Here is a 21,515-nt window from a genome sequence, read left to right on the forward strand (position 1 = left end):
GATCATTGGGGCCAGTGCCTGTACATATACATTAGCATCCCATTTTTAACAGTGAGTTGACATATATGTGACAAAGAAAAGTCACATGAATCTAGCCAAATAAGTACGGGCAGATTTTTGTTGAATTGCTTTGGAAGAGATAATGCTATGGTCAGACTGATCTCAGAGTAAGGAACAACTGGATCGGAAAGAGAAAAAAATAAAATGAGAGAGATATCTAACCATGGGAAGGACATGGCAGCACCCAGTGGTCAAGCCCTGGGAAAAATGATTTTCATTTAAAGGAGTACTCCCGTGGAAAACTTTTTTTTTTAAATCAACTGGTGCCAGAAACTGAAACAGATTTGTAAATCACTTCTATTAAAAAATCTTAATCCTTCCAGTACTTTTTAGGGACAGTAAACTGAAGAGAAATCCAACAAAGAAATGCATTTCCTCTGATGTCATGACCACAGTGCTCTCTGCTGACCTCTGTTGTCCATTCAAGAGCAGGAGAAAATCCCCAGAGCAAACATATGCTGCTCTGGACAGTTCCTAAAATGGACAACAGAGGTCAGCAGAGAGCACTGTGGCCATGACATAAGTGGAAATGCATTTCTTTTTTGGATTTCTCTTTAGTATACAGCCCCTAAAAAGTACTGGAAGGATTAAGATTGTTTAATAGAAGTGATTTACAAATCTGTTTAACTTTCTGGCACCAGTTGATTTAAAAAAAAAAAAAAAAGTTTTCCACGGGAGTACCCCTTTAAGTGCTGGTCCTGCAGGACTCCTGCTAATAGGAACAGTGTTCCTGATGTGGAAAAAGTGCACGAACTCCGTTCCCATGCGTCCCTGCAGGACATCGGCCCTGGCAGCACCTCAATAAACTATAACATTGTCAGTAAACTAGAATCTTAGGCTTTGGTTATGTCCATATCTCCTATGAGATCCACAAGTATAACAAACTATTTTAAAGTTGAAAGATATGTTACTGCTTGCTTCGTTCGTGAGTTTTCTGATGTCGCTGGAGGTATGATTTGCAGGCAAACAGTTTACCGCACCGGTTGCAGGAATATGGTTTCTCTCCTGAGTGAGTCTCCTGATGTTTTTTAAGTTCCCAAGTTGTGACAAAACATTTCCTGCAGTCAGGACAAAAATATGGCCTTTCTCCAGTGTGGGTTCTATTATGCTTTACTAAGTCTGAACTACTGATAAAACGTTTACCACATTCTGTACAAGAATACGGCTTTTCCCCTGTGTGGATTTTGAGGTGTACTAACAGATGTGAGTTCCTGAAGAAAGCCTTACCACATTCTGTACACGAGTAGGGTCTCTCACCCGTGTGCGCTCTCATATGAGCTATTAGATCTCTGTTAGTGATAAAACGTTTCCCACATTCGCCACAAGGAAAAGGCCTTTCTCCAATGTGCAGTTTTTGATGTCTTCGAAGGTTTGCTTTCCGCACAAAGAAACTCTCGCATTCTGAACACTGAAACTTTTTCCTATCCGAGTGAATTTTCTGATGGATGGATACATACGCCAAGGTTTTGAATGATTTTCCACACTGGTTACAAGGATACCGCCTCTCATGTTGCTTCTGGTGTTGAACAAGAGCGGATTTAAATTTATAAACCTTGTCACATTCTGAACAGGGAAAAGTTGTCTTTGTTTTGGGAGGATTTGAATGGACTAAACCATCAGAAGATAATTGTGACAGAACTTCTTGACGTTCAATAGAATTCGTATGATCGATCGATGTGTAAGTGATGGTGAGACTTTCTCCACTGTGTGAAACTTGTCCCTCCTTAATATAAGAAGATGAATACTGTTGTGCATGATCTGTTGGTGTATAAATATTGAAGTCTTCATTACTTGAGATGTGTTCCTCCTTAATATAAAGAGATGGATTCTGCTGAGTATTATCCGTCGGTATGAAATTGTTGAAGTCTGTGAGAATTCCTTCATTACTTGAGAAATGTTCTTCCTTAGTACGAAGACTTGAATATTGTTTATGAGCTGTTGGTCCAAAAAAGTCAGACTCTGTGAGGTTTCCTCCATCATTTAAGACATATTTCTCCTCAATATGAGTAGATAAGTATTGTTCTCTATGATCTGTGGGTGTATACATGTTAGGATCTGTAAGATTTCTTCCATCACTTATGACTTCCTCCTCCTTAATATAAGGAGATGGATATTGTTGTGTATGATCTGTGGGTGTATACATGTCAGAGTCTGTAAGGTTCCCTCCATCACTTATGACTTCCTCCTCCTTAATATAAGGAGATGGATATTGTTGTGTATGATCTGTGGGTGTATACATGTCAGAGTCTGTAAGGTTTCCTCCATTACTTGAGACTTGTTCCTCCTTGACGTAAGGAGATGGATATTGTTGTGTATGATCTGTGGGTGTATACATGTCAGAGTCTGTAAGGTTCCCTCCATCACTTATGACTTCCTCCTCCTTAATATAAGGAGATGGATATTGTTGTGTATGATCTGTCAGTGTATACATGTCAGAGTCTGTAAGGTTTCTTCCATCACTTATGACTTCCTCCTCCTTAATATAAGGAGATGGATATTGCTGTGTATGATCTGTCAGTGTATACATGTCAGAGTCTGTAAGGTTTCTTCCATCACTTGAGACCTGTTTCTCCTTACTATGAAAACACTGATATTCTTGCTTAGGACCTATAGGTTCACTCACGCTGCTTTTGATACTTGCATCATTAAAATGGAGCCATTCTTCTTTAATACAAATAGAGGGACAACCGGGGACAGGTGGGGAATCTTTATCAGGCGGCCCTGTTGGAAGAAATGTGGTGACTAGAAACTTCAACCTTCAATACAACTTAATCAATAAATGGCGTACACCAATGATGTAAAAAAAAATATATAGCAATCCAATGATTCCACAGCACACCAAAACGATTATTTCAAAAATAAACTGTGATTTTATTCCATATCCAGTGTTACAAATACGCTACGTTTCAGCAGCCTCTCTCTGCCATTTTCAAGCGGCGAGAGGCTGCTGAAACGTAGCGTATTTGTAACACTGGATATGGAATAAAATCACCGTTTATTTTTTAATCGTTTTGGTGTGCTGTGGAATCATTGGATTGCTATATTGAGTGAGCCCCTGACCAAGGCTCTTGCCTCTGCGAGCACCCTCTTTATTTTTTCTTTATTTTTGTAGTAGTGCTGCTCTTCTGGAATATATATCTATATACACACACACACACACCGGTATATCTATATATATTTTTTTATCTTACCTGAAATAACAGGCCTGTGGATGTCCATAATGATGTCCTTGTAAATGTCCTCATGTCCTTCGATGTACTCCCACTCCTCCATGGAGAAATAGACAGTGACATCCTGACACCTTATAGGAACCTGTACACACACGATGATACAGTCATCCCCCAGATTCAGTTCTCCATGTATTACAGTATAATGTCACATCAGCGCTCACCTCTCCAGTCAGAAGCTCAATGATCTTGTTTGTGAGCTTGAGGATCTTCTGGTTATTCTTCCTCTCAGGTATCGGTGACTGAGGTGGGGGCTCCATGATCGGGATTTGGGGCTTGTTCCATCCTCCTGACATAGAGTAATGGCTGCTGGGGGTCACACACTCACCAGATGTCTTCTTCACTACTGTGTAATCCTAAGTATGGAAAAATACAGGTAAATATCATTATATACATTATAATAATTCTTTATAATCTAAGCCGGTTCAGACCAGGACGACGGCCACCAGTCATCTGCACCACTAGCCACCTGCATTTTTATTGGTGTCTTAAAGATGCTGCTACAAATGAATAGCTGAGCAAGAGAACACTTTGTTCCCTGCCTGGCTGCCCGACGCTTTCTCTGTGATGCAGGCAATGCATTCAGTACTGCATGCATAATTCTGCCCTGGCCAGGCCTGACTAGAAGAGGCCAGAGCAGAGGATCAGCATAGGACCAAGGACATGGAGCCTGTCAGGTGAATAATAGTGTCCCCCCCCCCCCCCCCCCCCACCTGTGACTCTCCATTTGTTGAAGAAATTCAGCTCCCATCATGACCTTCTGTCTGTGCATAATGGGAGTTGTACTTTGCAATAGCTGTGGAGTCATAGGCAATGACTTAATTGCAGAGTACATTTGGGGTCACAGTGACAAGTTCATATGGGGGCATAGTGGCAAAGCGGCAGAATAATATTTAGGGGAACAGTGTTTGAATATCCCTGTTCTCGGCTTATTAGTATAGATAAAATGTAATGAAGTTTCACATCATTCCTAGAATATCTCACCTCTCCGACCAGCAGGTAGATGATCTCCAGGGTGATATTTATTATCCTCGCTGTCATGCAAGTCTTCTCCATTCTCAGGAATTCAGCGATTATTTTCTCCCATTTAAGGTTATTACTAGATATAAATAATGATGTATGTTACTGAGGATTCAACCTGAATTGGAAACATAGGCTAAATGGCCACCTTAAATCCTTCAAAGAACAGAATGGTAACTTGCAGATAACTATGGTTCTACTTTTTTAATTGCCAAAATAGTTTATATTACTTGTTCAATAAAGAGTAAGCCCAGTATGATAGGACAGGTAGAGGGAACGATGTGCTGTATGATAGGACTGATACAGGGAGCGATGTGCTGTATGATAGGACTGATACAGGGAGCGATGTGCTGTATGATAGGACTGATACAGGGAGCGATGTCCTGTATGATAGGACTGATACAGGGAGCGATGTGCTGTATGATAGGACTGATACAGGGAGCGATGTCCTGTATGATAGGACTGATACAGGGAACGATGTGCTGTATGATAGGACAGGTAGAGGGAACGATGTGCTGTATGATAGGACTGATACAGGGAGCGATGTGCTGTATGATAGGACTGATACAGGGAGCGATGTGCTGTATGATAGGACTGACACAGGGAGTGATGTACTGTATGATAGGACTGATACAGGGAGCGTTGTGCTGTATGATAGGACTGATACAGGGAGCGATGTGCTGTATGATAGCACAAATATAGGGAGGGATGTGCTGTATGATAGGACTGATACAGGGAGCGATGTGCTGTATGATAGGACTGATACAGGGAGGGATGTGCTCTATGATTGGACTGATACAGGGAGCAATGTGCTGTATGATAGGACTGATACAGGGAGCGATGTGCTGTATGATAGGACTGATACAGGGAGGATGTGCTGTATGATAGGACTGATACAGGGAGCGTTGTGCTGTATGATAGGACTGATAAAGGGAGTAATGTGCTGTATGATAGGACTGATACAGGGAGGGATCTGCTGTATGATAGGACAGATATAGGGAGGATGTGCTGTATGATAGGACTGATACAGGGAGCGATGTGCTGTATGATTGGACTGATACAGGGAGCGATGTGCTGTATGATAGGACTGATACAGGGAGCGATGTGCTGTATGATAGGACTGATACAGGGAGGATGTGCTGTATGATAGGACTGATACAGGGAGCGTTGTGCTGTATGATAGGACTGATAAAGGGAGTAATGTGCTGTATGATAGGACTGATACAGGGAGGGATCTGCTGTATGATAGGACAGATATAGGGAGGATGTGCTGTATGATAGGACTGATACAGGGAGCGATGTGCTGTATGATTGGACTGATACAGGGAGCGATGTGCTGTATGATAGGACTGATACAGGGAGCGATGTGCTGTATGATAGGACTGATACAGGGAGGGATGTGCTGTATGATAGGACTGATACAGGGAGCAATGTGCCGTATGATAGGACTGATACAGGGAGCAATGTGCCGTATGATAGGACTGGTACAGGGAGCAATGTGCCGTATGATAGGACTGGTACAGGGAGCAATGTGCCGTATGATAGGACTGATACAGGGAGTAATGTGCCGTATGATAGGACTGATACAGGGAGTAATGTGCCGTATGATAGGACTGATACAGGGAGTATGGGCTGTATGATAGGACTGATACAGGGAATATGGGCTGTATGATAGGACTGATACAGGGAGTATGGGCTGTATGATAGGACTGATACAGGGAGCGATGGGCCGTATGATAGGACTGATACAGGGAGCGATGTGCCGTATGATAGGACTGATACAGGGAGCGATGTGCCGTATGATAGGACTGATACAGGGAGCGATGTGCCGTATGATAGGACTGATACAGGGAGCGATGTGCCGTATGATAGGACTGATACAGGGAGCGATGTGCCGTATGATAGGACTGATACAGGGAGCGATGTGCCGTATGATAGGACTGATACAGGGAGCGATGTGCCGTATGATAGGACTGATACAGGGAGCGATGTGCCGTATGATAGGACTGGTACAGGGAGCGATGTGCCGTATGATAGGACTGGTACAGGGAGCGATGTGCCGTATGATAGGACTGGTACAGGGAGCGATGTGCCGTATGATAGGACTGATACAGGGAGCGATGTGCCGTATGATAGGACTGATACAGGGAGCGATGTGCCGTATGATAGGACTGATACAGGGAGCGATGTGCCGTATGATAGGACTGGTACAGGGAGCGATGTGCCGTATGATAGGACTGGTACAGGGAGCGATGTGCCGTATGATAGGACTGGTACAGGGAGCGATGTGCCGTATGATAGGACTGGTACAGGGAGCAATGTGCCGTATGATAGGACTGGTACAGGGAGCAATGTGCCGTATGATAGGACTGGTACAGGGAGCAATGTGCCGTATGATAGGACTGGTACAGGGAGCAATGTGCCGTATGATAGGACTGGTACAGGGAGCAATGTGCCGTATGATAGGACTGGTACAGGGAGCAATGTGCCGTATGATAGGACTGGTACAGGGAGCAATGTGCCGTATGATAGGACTGGTACAGGGAGCAATGTGCCGTATGATAGGACTGGTACAGGGAGCAATGTGCCGTATGATAGGACTGGTACAGGGAGCAATGTGCCGTATGATAGGACTGGTACAGGGAGCAATGTGCCGTATGATAGGACTGGTACAGGGAGCAATGTGCCGTATGATAGGACTGATACAGGGAGTATGGGCCGTATGATAGGACTGATACAGGGAGTAATGTGCCGTATGATAGGACTGATACAGGGAGTAATGTGCCGTATGATAGGACTGATACAGGGAGTAATGTGCCGTATGATAGGACTGATACAGGGAGTAATGTGCCGTATGATAGGACTGATACAGGGAGTATGGGCCGTATGATAGGACTGATACAGGGAGTAATGTGCCGTATGATAGGACTGATACAGGGAATATGGGCTGTATGATAGGACTGATACAGGGAGTATGGGCTGTATGATAGGACTGATACAGGGAGTATGGGCTGTATGATAGGACTGATACAGGGAGTGATGTGCTGTATGATAGGACTGATACAGGGAGTATGGGCTGTATGATAGGACTGATACAGGGAGTGATGTGCCGTATGATAGGACTGATACAGGGAGCGATGTGCCGTATGATAGGACTGATACAGGGAGCGATGTGCCGTATGATAGGACTGATACAGGGAGCAATGTGCCGTATGATAGGACTGATACAGGGAGCAATGTGCCGTATGATAGGACTGATACAGGGAGTATGGGCTGTATGATAGGACTGATACAGGGAGCAATGTGCTGTATGATAGGACTGATACAGGGAGTATGGGCTGTATGATAGGACTGATACAGGGAGTATGGGCTGTATGATAGGACTGATACAGGAAGTATGGGCTGTATGATAGGACTGATACAGGGAGTGATGTGCTGTATGATAGGACTGATACAGGGAGTATGGGCTGTATGATAGGACTGATACAGGGAGTAATGTGCCGTATGATAGGACTGATACAGGGAGCGATGTGCCGTATGATAGGACTGATACAGGGAGCGATGTGCCGTATGATAGGACTGATACAGGGAGCAATGTGCCGTATGATAGGACTGATACAGGGAGCAATGTGCCGTATGATAGGACTGATACAGGGAGTATGGGCTGTATGATAGGACTGATACAGGGAGTATGGGCTGTATGATAGGACTGATACAGGGAGCAATGTGCTGTATGATAGGACTGATACAGGGAGTATGGGCTGTATGATAGGACTGATACAGGGAGTATGGGCTGTATGATAGGACTGATACAGGGAGTATGTGTTCTGTCATCAAGCTGAAGCTGTCATTGTTTCTGCATTGCCGTCACCGTAGTTTACTTGTATATGACATCCTGTGTGTTCTCTCTAAATTGGGATATCACAATTTAGTTGCTGCTTTTTTCCCTAATTTATCTAATTAAAAGCTTTAGGTTTTACGGTGCCTTTCCAGGACATGACAGATATTCTACGTCTTTCCACCATCCCTGAGCCCAGGACTCACCCCAGCACTTCCTCATAGACACCATCTGCAAGATGTGCAACAAAAGATTTCCGGAGTCCCTGCACCCCTGCCCCTCCTCCATCTAGGTGTCATTTCCTGCAGGAGCTGAGCACATCTCTGGTCGTGGAAGCATTTCCTATCCTTGTCATGTGACTCTGAACGCCAAGCATGCTGGGACTTGTAGTTTTTCTGATATTATACAGAAAATAAAGGTGTTTCCCAATATCTCATTACAACAGCTACAAGACTATAGGGGGGAGATTCATCAAAACCTGTGTAGAGGAAAAATGGTGCAGTTGCCCATAGCAACCAATCAGATTGCTTCTTTTATTTTTTACGGACCTCTTTAAAAATGCGATCTGCTTGGTTGCTACGGGCAACTGCACCCCCATCCCCCACCCTCCAAACATCCTCCCCAGGAGTTCTCTCCTCTCATATGTCTATCTGGAATGTCCACTGAAATCCTCTAGATAAAAGCTTGGATGTGCTGGGACTTGTAGTATCCTAAAGCAGTGATCACCAAATGTGGACCTCCAAAGGTTGCAAAACTACAACTCCCAGCAAAACTACAACTCCCAGCAGCTGTTGGCTGTGCGGGCATGCTGGAAGTTGTAGTTTTGCAACCTCTGGAGGTCCACAGTTTGGAGACCACTGTCCTAAAGTATGCAATAATTACAATTTGATCATATTTAGACTAGTTGCCTTTCTTCATATCAGTTCCTTCCAAAAAATGTCCACTCATCCCATAGTAAAAGCAAGGAAATGCTGGAGCTTGTAGTTCTCTCATTACACATTACTATTTGTAATACCCTATAATACCCCATAGTAACATCCTGATCATGCCTGGTCTAGTCGGATTTCCTCCATATGCCCATCTCTGAAGTGTCCCCTTATATGCTGGAACTTGGAAGTGCTGATACTTGTAGTTCTGTAGCTCTGTTACTAGTGGGGACCCCAGGGGTCAGTTCTGGGTCCTCTTTATATATATATATATATATATATATATATATATATATATATATATATATACAAAAAAGAAGGCGGCCGCAGCACACTGGGATATCCAAGTAAAAAGTGGTTTATTTCATGAACAAAAATTGCAAGTGCACTTGCACTTTTTGTTCATGGAATAAACCACTTTTTACTTGGATATCCCAGTGTGCTGCGGCCGCCTTCATTTTTGGATATGCTTTTGGACCCTGTGACCGGGGCCCCATAGACCTGCTTGCACCTACTACTGTCTATCTGGATGTGCTGCTTCCTGCTTGAATTTATATATATATATATATATATATATATATATATATATATATATCTGTGCTATCTCTGCCTTTGTGCAAGGAGGAGCAGGAGGAACACTGCCAGAGCCCTACAAAATGACCTCCAGCAGGCCACAAATGTGCATGTGTCCACTCAAACGGTCAGAAACAGACTCCATGAGGGTGGTATGAGGGCCTGGCGACAGGGGGGGATTGTGCTTACAGCCCAACACAGTGCAGGACGTTTGGCATTTGCCAGAGAACACCAAGATTGACAAATTCACCACTGGTGCCCTGTGCTCTTCACAGATGAAAGCAAGTTCACACTGAGCACATGTGACAGATGTGACAGAGTCTGGAGACGCCGTGAAGAACCAGCATCCTCTAACATGACCGGTTTGGGGGTGGGTCAGTAATGGTGTGGGGTGACATTTCTTTGGGGGGCCGCACAGCCCTCCATGTGCTTGCCAGAGGTAGCCTGACTGCCATTAGGTACTGAGATGAGATCCTCAGACCCCTTGTGAGACCATATGCTGGTGTGGTTTGCCCTAGGTTCTCCTTATGCAAGACAATGCTAGACCTCATGTGGCTGGAGTGTGTCAGCAGTTCCTGCAAGAGGAAGGCATTGATGCTATGGACTGGCCCGCCCGTTCCCCAGACCTGAATCCGATTGAGCATATCTGGGACATCATGTCTTGCTCCATCCACCAACGCCACATTGCACCACAGACTGTCCAGGAGTTGGCGGATGCTTTAGTCCAGGTTGGAGAGGACATCCCTCAGGAAACCATCCACCACCTCATCAGGAGCATGCCCAGGCATTGTAGGGAGGTCATACGGGCACGTGGAGGCCACACACACTACTGAGCCTCATTTTGACTTGTTTTAAGGACATTACATCAAAGTTGGATCAGCCTGTAGTGAGGTTTTCCACTTTTATTTTGAGTGTGACTCCATATCCAGACCTCCATGGGATGATAAATTTGATTTCCATTGATAATTTTGTGTGATTTTGTTGTCAGAACATTGTACTATGTAAAGACGTAAGTATTTCATACAAATAGTTCATTCATTTAGATCTAGGATGTGTTATCATAGTGTTCCCTTTATTTTTTTGAGCAGTGTTTGTGTGTGTGTGTGTGTGTGTGTGTGTATATATATATATATATATATATATATATTTATTTATTAAAGACGCTGTAGAGGGATTATATTGTAAAGTGTTAATCAAAATGATGCTAAGCTCTGTAGAGTGGTTATCCAGCAATAGCAAAACAGCCAATTTCTTCCAAAAACAGCACCATACCTTTCTGCAGGTTGCATGTGGTATTACAACCTGGCTCCATTAATTGTAATGAAACTAAGCTGCAAAATCACACCTAACATGCAGAAAACTGTGTTGCAGTTTTTTTTTGCTGGATTGGATAGTTGTTGATCTAATAGTACAGTTTGCCTGGGGCAGGCTTTAATGGTATGTCTGACATGGCAGCCCAGAAGGCATTCAGAGGGGCTCTGGCTGCCATTGCAACCAACTGGCAACTTGCAATTGTGTTGCAGCAAAAGGGACCCTAGGATTGGCAGACATGCAGCTTCTAATGATCTACAGGCCGCTGTCACTATAGATGGTGGCATCAAAAATGGTTGAGTTACCAGAATCAGACCTAGCTCCGATGCTGATCTCTGTCCGTGGCTGCTGAAATATGGACCATGTGGCAGCTACTAGATACGGAGCGGGCACAGATCTTGTGCCTTCTTGATGCCCCTCCCACGCTCAACAGGTGTACATGTATACCCAATAGCTTGAAGGAGTTAAATACTACAAAACCAAATTTCTAGATTGATGGGCTTTGACTTATAACTTTTGGCTTGTACTGGGTCATTCCATTACTAGATAAAGTCTGTGAGTCCTCTGAGGTGGTTGTTGAAGTTCCTGAAGCAGGAGCAAGTGTCATGTCAATGGATGTATTGTGGATCAAATATGTATCTGGAGGGAGATCTTGAAGCCATGAAGCTTCTTTAAGTAGAACACATTTCACGTGACCTGACTGCCATTGTGTGGAGCTGTAATTGTAGTGCCTTTCCCTTGGGTGACTACAAAGGGTTCGGGATAGAAAGGTGATGATAACTGGTCACAGGTTCTCAGCCTTTTAATAAAGAAACCTGTACTCACCTGCCACCAATCCCATGTTGCCAGTCCCTGCTGTCAACGCTTCCTCTTTTTCTTTCTAGCATTGCTGTAGAGTCACAGGTTGGGGGACACTGTTCCATAGCATAACTTTATAGCATAAATTAAAGCATGTTTATTTATTTTTTTTATTTTTTTTTCACATAGGAGTATAGGTTATGGTATATACTATAAATTATGCTAAAGGGGTTCAAGTCATGGTCAAGCTGTGTTATTTGGCCCAAACATAAGGTTGTCAGAGGTCATATAGGGGGAGATTTATCAAAATATGTGCAAAGAAAAAGTTGCTCTGTTGCCCATGGCAACCAATCAGATCGCTTCTTTCATTTCGCAGAAGCCTTGTTAAAAATAAAAGATGCAATCTGATTGGTTGCTATGGGCAAATTTTCCTCTGCACAGGTTTTGATCAATCTCCCCATAGAGATTGCACAGAGAAAATTGACGTAGTCAGGAGTCATATAGGTATTGCACATGTGAAAGAGGTTTTCATGGGTTATATAGGTAATGCTGCACATGGAAAATGGAGGTTGTCAGAGGGTATTGAGGTGTTGCAAGGGACATATAGGTATTGCACATGCAAAATTAAAGGGGTATTCCAGGCAAAAACTTTTTTTTATATATATCAACTGGCTCCGGAAAGTTAAACAGATTTGTAAATTACTTCTATTAAAAAATCTTAATCCTTCCAATAGTTATTAGCTTCTGAAGTTGAGTTGCTGTTTTCTGTCTAACTGCTTTCTGATGACTCACGTCCCGGGAGCTGTCCAGCTCCTATGGGGATATTGTCCCATCATGCACAGCTCCTGGGACGTGACATCATCATTGAGCAGTTAGACAGAAAACTTCAGAAGCTAATAACTAATGGAAGGATTAAGATTTTTTAATAGAAGTAACTTACAAATCTGTTTAACTTTCCGGAGCCAGTTGATATATATATATATATATATATATATATATATATATAAAAAAGTTTTGGCCTGGAATACCCCTTTAAGGTTGTCAGGGGTCATACAGGTATTGCACATGGGAAACTTTGGTTGTCAGGGGTCATATAGGTATTGGAGATTGTCAGGCATCATATACAGATGAAACTGGTGCCAGAGTGATATTTGGGTGGCTACAGGACAGTGTGCATCTGCATAGAGCTGTTTATGTAACTGTCGATGCATAACACATCACTGGTCACTTACACAGTCATTTCTGTGGTGCAGCTACATTACCATGAATACTCTGTACGTGGAGCAGAGATACAAGTAGTCCCTTCTCCCCTTACTGAACAGTAAGCCAGGGATGTACCAAACCCAGGGAATCTGTGCACTGGCTCAAGGGTAAGTTTACACGTAGCATATAGGCTGCAGAATTTATGTTACAGAATTTATTCTGCAGATTTTATGCTGTTTATATTGAGCTATGCAAGTCTGAACACAGCACAAAATCTGCAGCTTAAAATATACAGCATATACACCAGTGGTCTTCAACCTGCAGACCTCCAGATGTAGCAAAACTACAACTCCCAGCATGCCCGGACAGCCAACGGCTGTCCGGGCATGCTGGGAGTTGTAGTTTTGCAACATCTGGAGGTCCGCAGGTTGGAGACCACTCATATACACTATGTATACGTTCAGATAGGCACAATAAACACAGACTCCCCACAATTAGTTGTATGTTATAGGCATTAGAGATGAGCGAACTTACAGTAAATTCGATTCGTCACGAACTTCTCGGCTCGGCAGTTGATGACTTATCCTGCATAAATTAGTTCAGCTTTCAGGTGCTCCCGTGGGCTGGAAAAGGTGGATACAGTCCTAGGAGACTCTTTCCCAGGACTGTATCCACCTTTTCCAGCCCACCGGAGCACCGGAAAGCTGAACTAATTTATGGAGGATATGTCATCAACTGCCAAGCCGAGAAGTTCGTGACGAATCGAATTTACTGTAAGTTCGTTCATCTCTAATAGGCATCAGCACTTTATTCTTATTTTTAGATCTAAGGATTTCTATTTACTGTATTATCATTATCGTGGGGAGCCTGGGAGAGATTTATCAAAACCTGTCAAGAGGAAATTATGAGAGGACTATGAAAGGATTATTACAATTAGGTCTGTGGATTTAGCAACTATGTTAAAGGGGTACTCCGGTGCTCCAGCGTTCTAAACATCTTGCTCGGAGTCGGAAGCCATGATTGTGACGTCACGCCGCACCCTCTCTAGTCATGTCTATAGACATGAATGGAGGGGGCGTGGCATGACATCACGACCACTGCCGCAGGAACCTGGCGTTTATTTAGAACGCCGGGTGCCTCGGGAGATCATGGGAGGACCGAGCAGCGGGACCCCTGCGATCGGACATCTTATCCCCTATCCATAGATAAGATGTCTAGCAGCGGTGTACCTAATTAACTCACCTGAGATTTTTATTTACCATGGGATCAGGGAAATCGGAGAACCCTCTCTACAGGTGTGTGCACAATTTACTGTGCCGTATTCCATTAATTTCAATGAGTCAAACAGAGTAAGCTGGTGATTCTGGTTGGCTCATTTTTCAACCGTATCTGGCTCTTGACCTGGCCTGAAAACCACAGGAGAACGCGGTGTTAAGTCCGGATCAAAAGCCAGGTATGGTCGGAGAATGAGCTAAACGGAGTCACTTGTTGGCTCTGTTCAGCTCATTGAAATGAACTGGGTATGACACGGATTCGGCAGCAGGCGCTATTGAAATTCTCCCGACAGATCCAGCTGCTGGATGCACAAATCATAGTGTGCATGCATCCTAGAAAAGGTATGTTAGTAGAAATACACCAGCACCAGTATCGGACTTGTGAACGTAGTAGCTGTATGAGTGGTGTTATGTACCTGTCCATCCGCACAGAACTCGGTGGTGCAATGCGTTCTTCATAGTAGCACGATACATCCAATAGACAAGAGAAACAGAAAATAACGCAGCACTCACCACATGTTCTTTGTTCACCTTCTTCTTTATTCGGTTTAAAATGTGCAGACAGGTACAGCAGGTGAGAGGAGACCTAGCGTGCGGGGGGATGTGGGTGGCCACGGACCGTTGCGTGCTCTCGGCACTTCGTCAGGCCATCGATGTGCCGAGAGCACGCAACGGTCCGTCGCCACTCACATCCCCCCGCACGCTAGGTCTCCTCTCACCTGCTGTACCTGTCTGCACATTTTAAACCGAATAAAGAAGAAGGTGAACAAAGAACATGTGGTGAGTGCTGCGTTATTTTCTGTTTCTCTTGTCTATTGGATGCATCCTAGAAAAGGCTTATTTCCCACATGAAAAAAGGAAAACTGAAATGCATCATACTCCAGCTTCTTTTTTTCTCACCGACATCTTTTACTGATGGAAGACAACAATACAAATAAGAAGTTGGTGTATTCAACCAACATTTATCTATCATTTTTGGCCATATTTGTCATTACTATGGAAGAGAGAGAGGCGAAGCTATCACCAAGAACAACATGGCAGCACCTGCATATACATTACATGGTCAATTAACTTTCTCCACAATCATCCTGGTCAGCCAAGTGGAATCTGGGGCTTTGGGTGACAAGGTTAAGTTCCCTGTTTTGTTCAAGTACAATGAGGAATAACAGAAAATTTCCATGTTGAAAGAAATATTACGTCCTACTGTGGGCATGAGTTTTCTGATGTCGCTGGAGGTAAGGTTTGCAGGCAAACCGTTTACCGCACTGGTTGCAGGAATATGGTTTCTCCCCAGAATGAATCCTCAAATGTTTTTTAAGTTCCCAAGTTGTTATAAAACATTTCCCACATTCAGGGCAAAAATATGGCCTTTCTCCAGTGTGCGTTCTGTTATGTTTTATTAGGTCTGAGCTACTGATAAAACATTTGCCACATTCTGTACAAGAATGTGGCTTTTCCCCTGTGTGGATTTTGAGGTGTACTACCAGATGTGAGTTCCTGATGAAAGCCTTACCACATTCCTTACAAGAGTAGGGTCTCTCACCCGTGTGTGTCCTCACATGGGCTATTAGATCTCTGTTAGTGATAAAACGTTTCCCACATTCGCTACAAGGAAAAGGCCTTTCTCCATTGTGAAGTTTTTGATGTCTTCTAAGGTTTGCTTTCCGCACAAAACTGATGCCACATTCCGAGCACTGAAACGGTTTCAGTTCTGAGTGAATCTTTTGATGGATGGATAGATAGGCCACAGATTTGAACTTTTGTTCACACTGGTTACAAGGATACCGCCTCTCATGTTGCTTCTCGTGTTGAACAAGAGCGGATTTAAATTGAAAAACCTTGTCACATTCTGAACAGGGAAAGGTTGTCTTTGTTTCGGTTTGACATAAAGGATTAGAATGGACCAAGATATGCTTCGAAAATGGTTGGGAGAGAAACTCTTGATGTCCAATAATATTCAGTTGATCTTCAGGTGCGTGAGTAATGGTGAGACTTTCTTTACTGGGTGAAACTTGTTCCTCCTTAATATTAGAAGATGAATACTGTTGTGCATGATCCATGGGTGCATGAATGCTGGGGGCTGTGACGTTTCCTTCATCACTTAAAACTTGTTCCTCCTTAATATTAGAAGATGAATACTGTTGTGTATAATTGTCAGAGTCTATGAGATTTTCTCCATCATGTAAGACATATTTCTCCTCAATATGAGTAGATAAATATTGTTCTGCATGATCTGTGGGTGTATACATGTCAGAGTCTGTAAGATTCCGTCTGTCACCTGAGACTTGTTCCTCCTTAATATGAAAACATTGATATTGTTGCTGAGGACCTATAGGTTCACTCATAACATTCACCGTGAAACTTGGATCATTAATAGGGCGAAATTCTTCTTTAATACACGTAGAGGGACAACCAATTGGGGAATTCTCGTTAGGTGGCCCTGTTGGAAGAAATGTAGGGGGAGATTTATCAAAACCTGTGCAGAGGAAGAGTGGTGCAGTTGCCCATAGCAACCAATCAGATTGCTTCTTTCATTTTCCACAGGCCTCTAAAGAGGCCTGTGGAAAATGAAAGAAGCAATCTGATAGGTTGCTATGGGCAACTGCACCACTCTTCCTCTGCACAGGTTTTGATAAATCTCCCCCGTAGTGACTAAATGTCTCAATCTTCATTAAAAGCAAAACTTATTTTGTGGTTAAAAAACCAAACAAACAAAATAAAACCTTACAGTATTTTCTTACTTAGTAAATCAATAGGCCTGTGGATGTCCATAATGATGTCCTTGTAAATGTCCTCATGTCCTTCGATGTACTCCCACTCCTCCATGGAGAAATAGACAGTGACATCCTGACACCTTATAGGAACCTGTACACACACGATGATACAGTCATCCCCCAGATTCAGTTCTCCATGTATTACAGTATAATGTCACATCAGCGCTCACCTCTCCAGTCAGAAGCTCAATGATCTTGTTTGTGAGTTTGAGGATCTTCTGGTTATTCTTCCTCTCAGGTATCGGTGACTGACTTGGGGGCTCCATGATCGGGATTTGGGGCTTGTTCCATCCTCCTGACATAGAGTAATGGCTGCTGGGGGTCATACACTCACCAGATGTCTTCTTCACTACTGTGTAATCCTAAGTATTGAGAGAGACATGTGAATACAATTCCATACATTCCCATAATTCTTTATATAGTCTAAGCTTACTATAGATTAAATGTAATAAAGTTTGACATCATTCCTAGAATTTCTTACTTCTCCGACCAGCAGGTAGATGATCTCCAGGGTGATATTTATTATCCTCGCTGTCATGCAAGTCTTCCCCTTGTCCATTCTCAGGAATTCAGCGATTATTTTCTCTCATTAAAGGTTATTACTAGATATAACTAATGATGAATATGTCCAGCGACTCAATCTGAAATAGAAACATGGTGTTAATGGTCTCCTTATGTCCTTTAAATGGGCACTGTCACCAACTTTATTTTTTGATATGTTGTAGTACTTATGTACTACAACATATCTCTAATATACTTTTATTATTATTTTTTTCATTAAAAAGGTTTAATTTACATTTAAAAACCGGCCACTGAAAAAGGACTGATTTTGGAGTGGCAATCAGTCCTTTTTCAGTTCGGATGCACTCGCTCCCTGCCTGTCAATCAGACAGGCGGGAGCGAGCGCATTGGCTCCCCAGCCACTGGCTGGGAGGCCACTCCTCCCGCACATCGCCGCCTCATTGCCGCCGCTGTCCCTGCACGCTCGCTGCCGGACTCTGCAGTAACTGCAAGTGTAATGAGGGAACGGGGTATGCGGGGCGGGGGGCGAGGAGGCTACGGGCTAGTTCCATAGCGGGGGGGGGGGGGGGGGGTAAACGGGCTAGCAAAAAAAAAATGGGATGGTGGGAGCTACCCTTTAAAGAACTGACTGCAGATGAATAGGGTTAATTTATTTATTTTTTTTTTAAACTAAGGGTTCACCTTCTTTTTCAACTTCAGCAAAGTCTGACAACCTCTTCAACTTCTCTTCTACAGTTCACTGCATGAGCTCTGCTCTCTCTCAACACAATTGTAAAGCTTATATGATTCTTCCCTGCAAACTGCCTTGTATCTGCTTTCCTCTCTATTTACAGCCTTTGCTAAGCTGACCTGCTCATGTGTATTATGGAGCTAATACAGAGTAACAGGTATATGATGGTTCTGATACAGGGAGGAATGTTGCGGATTATAGTACTGAAATGGTGGGAGATGCTGTATGATGAGTCTGATACAGGGAGTGACATGCTGTACAATGGGTCTGATTCAGGGAAGTATGTTGTATATGAGGGGCTGACACAGGGTGGGATGTGCTGTATATCTGTATATGATTAGAATGACAGAAGGAGTGATGTTGTGCATGATGGATCTGATTTAGGGAAGGATGATGCATATGTTTGAAAACAGGTAGAGATAATGTGAACATTGGGACTGATACAGCACAACCCTCCCTGTGTCAATCCTATTATACAGCACATCCCTCCCTGTATCAGTCCTATTATACAGCACATACCTCCCTGTATCAGTCTTATCGTACAGCACATCGCTCCCTGTACAGGGAGCGATGTGCTGTATGATAGGACTGATACAGGGAGGGATGTACTGTATGATAGGACTGATACAGGGAGCGATGTGCTGTAGGATAGGACTGACACAGGGAGCGATGTGCTGTATGATAGGACTGACACAGGGAGTGATGTACTATATGATAGGACTGATACAGGGAGCGATGTGCTGTATGATAGGACTGATACAGGGAGCGATGTGCTGTATGATAGGACTGATACAGGGAGCGATGTGCTGTATGATAGGACTGATACAGGGAGCGATGTGCTGTATGATAGGACAGATACAGGGAGTGATGTACTGTATGATAGGACTGATACAGGGAGTGATGTAATGTATGATAGGACTGACACAGGGAGTGATGTGCTGTATGATAGGACTGATACAGGGAGTGATGTAATGTATGATAGGACTGATACAGGGAGCGATGTGCTGTATGATAGGACTGATACAGGGAGCAATGTGCTGTATGATAGGACTGATACAGGGAGCAATGTGCTGTATGATAGGACTGATACAGGGAGCGATGTGCTGTATGATAGGACTGATACAGGGAACGATGTGCTGTATGATAAGACTGATACAGGGAGCGATGTGCTGTATGATAGGACTGATACAGGGAGTATGTGTTCACTCTGTCGGCTGTGATATCTCTCTCCATTTTTAGGGGACATATCCTCCACATGCTCAGACTATTCAGGCAGGACTATGTGGCTTGTGTCCTCCATCCCAGGGATTACATACAGGAGCATACACTGCACTGGCACAGACAGCAAATCCTGCACATGTTGAGGATAGTTTTATAAGAATTTCTCCATTTTCCACCCCAGAGTTCCTGGCTGTGACATCTCCCTGTCTGGATTATTCTTGGACCTTCCTTTTCCAGGACATGACAGATATTCTACGTCTTTCCACCATCCCTGAGCCCAGGACTCACCCCAGCACTTCCACCATCTGCAAGATGTGCAACAAAAGATTTCCGGAGTCCCTGCACTCCTGCCCCTCCTCCTTCTAGGTGTCATTTCCTGCTGGAGCGGAGCACATCTCTGGTCGTGGAAGCATTCTGTATACTTGTCATGTGACTCTGAACCCTAAAGCATGCTGGGACTTGTAGTTTATTTTTTATTTTTTTTATCTTATACAGAAAAAGGTTATTAGTAGTCTTTTTTCATTTTTCCAGAATTTCTGCTCATGGAAACACTAGACTGTGTAATTTTTCCCTTGTTACATATCACTACCTCTAATATGCTATGGCAGTGGTTTTCAACCTGCGGACCTCCAGATGTTTCAAAACTACAACTCCCAGCATGCCCGGACAGCCGATGGCTGTCCGGGCATGCTGGGAGTTGTAGTTTTGCAACATCTGGAGGTCCGCAGGTTGAAGACCACTGTCCTATGGTATCCCATAGTAACATCTTCCATGCCCCTGTACCCCTCCCTGAAAAATCCCTTCATAGGTCATAAGAACAGCCTGGAAATGATGGTATATGGAGTTAAGCTCTTATACAGCCATCATGTGTTGCCCTTTGTATTCCATAATACAATGCTCCAAAAAATCACCAACGCATCTCAAAGAATGATTTATTTAGCTTAAATGGGCACTGTCACCAACTTTATTTTTTGATACATTGTAGTACTTATGTACTACAACATATCTCTAATATACTTTTATTATTATTTTTTTTTATTAAAATTGTTTAATTTTCATTTGAAAACCGGCCACTAGGGGTCTCCCTCCTAGTGGCCGGCTGCAGCCTGGCGTGACTTCACGCCTGAAAAAGGACTGATGCGGCCGGGCATTGGTCCTTTTTCATTCAGTCTGCGCTCGCTCCCTGCCTGTCAATCAGACAGACAGGGAGCGAGGGCATTGGCTCCCCGGCCACTGGCTGGGAGGCCACTCCTCCCGCACATCGCCGCTGCCTTGTCGCCGCTGTCCCTGCACGCCCGCTGCCGGACTCTGCAGTAAGTGTAATGGGGGTTGTGATGGAGGGAACGGGGTATGGCGGGAGGGGGGGAGACGGAGGGGACAGGCTAGCGCCGCATGTAACTAATATAGTTTATCTACACAGGGTGCCTCCAGCTGTTTCAATACTACAACTCCCAGCATGCCCTGACAGCCAATAGATGTCAGGGCAAGCTGGGAGTTGTAGTGATGAAACAGCTGGAGGCACCCTGTGTAGATGAACTAAGGGCGGAAGTCTCCCCCCCACCCAGCAGGCATCAGTGACGTGGTGCCTGCTGGGGAAGTCTGCCTGGTAGTGAGCACACTGCCAGGCAGACAAAAAGCATTTTTAATATAGTAAAAATTTAAATTAAAAGCAGGGAGGGGGTTAGGGATAGATGGGTAATAGGCAGGGACAGAAAAGAAAAAAATAGGATGGTGGGAGCTACCCTTTAAAATATTTAATCCTCTAAAAAACGTATTTTGTTGAGAAGAAATAAGGACATATGAATGGTCCAAGGAAAATGAAATCAACCAAATGAGGGACGGAGTTCAAATCACACTAAAAATCTAAGTCACAGGCAGATCCAATTTGTGTGAGTGAGGATCAAAGGTCAATCTAAAACAAAACAAAAAAAAAAGACTTTGTATAACCTCTTGATAGCCTAAGGGAGTCTGATCACATTCCCCCCAACCCCACACCCAAGTTATAGAGCCTTGTAGCCCTACAATGAATCCATCAGGG

General features: G+C 43.8%; 1 protein-coding gene across 1 annotated transcript; it reads right to left on the reverse strand.

Moving 5' to 3' along the window:
* Nucleotides 1-715: 715 nt before the first annotated feature.
* Nucleotides 716-19,959, reverse strand: LOC130283204 (zinc finger protein 252-like). Its single transcript, XM_056532410.1, has 11 exons — nt 19,766-19,959; nt 17,486-17,645; nt 17,175-17,366; nt 16,972-17,095; nt 15,428-16,670; nt 15,303-15,367; nt 8,352-8,376; nt 4,272-4,386; nt 3,452-3,643; nt 3,252-3,372; nt 716-2,781 (listed from the first exon to the last, which is right to left on the reverse strand). The coding sequence occupies exons 2-11, from the start codon at nt 17,561-17,563 to the stop codon at nt 968-970; spliced, it is 3,969 nt and encodes a 1,322-aa protein (XP_056388385.1). The 5' UTR covers nt 17,564-17,645; nt 19,766-19,959; the 3' UTR covers nt 716-967.
* Nucleotides 19,960-21,515: the final 1,556 nt, after the last annotated feature.

This window comes from Hyla sarda, chromosome 7 (genome assembly GCF_029499605.1).
Source record: "Hyla sarda isolate aHylSar1 chromosome 7, aHylSar1.hap1, whole genome shotgun sequence".
Lineage (NCBI taxonomy): Eukaryota > Metazoa > Chordata > Amphibia > Anura > Hylidae > Hyla > Hyla sarda.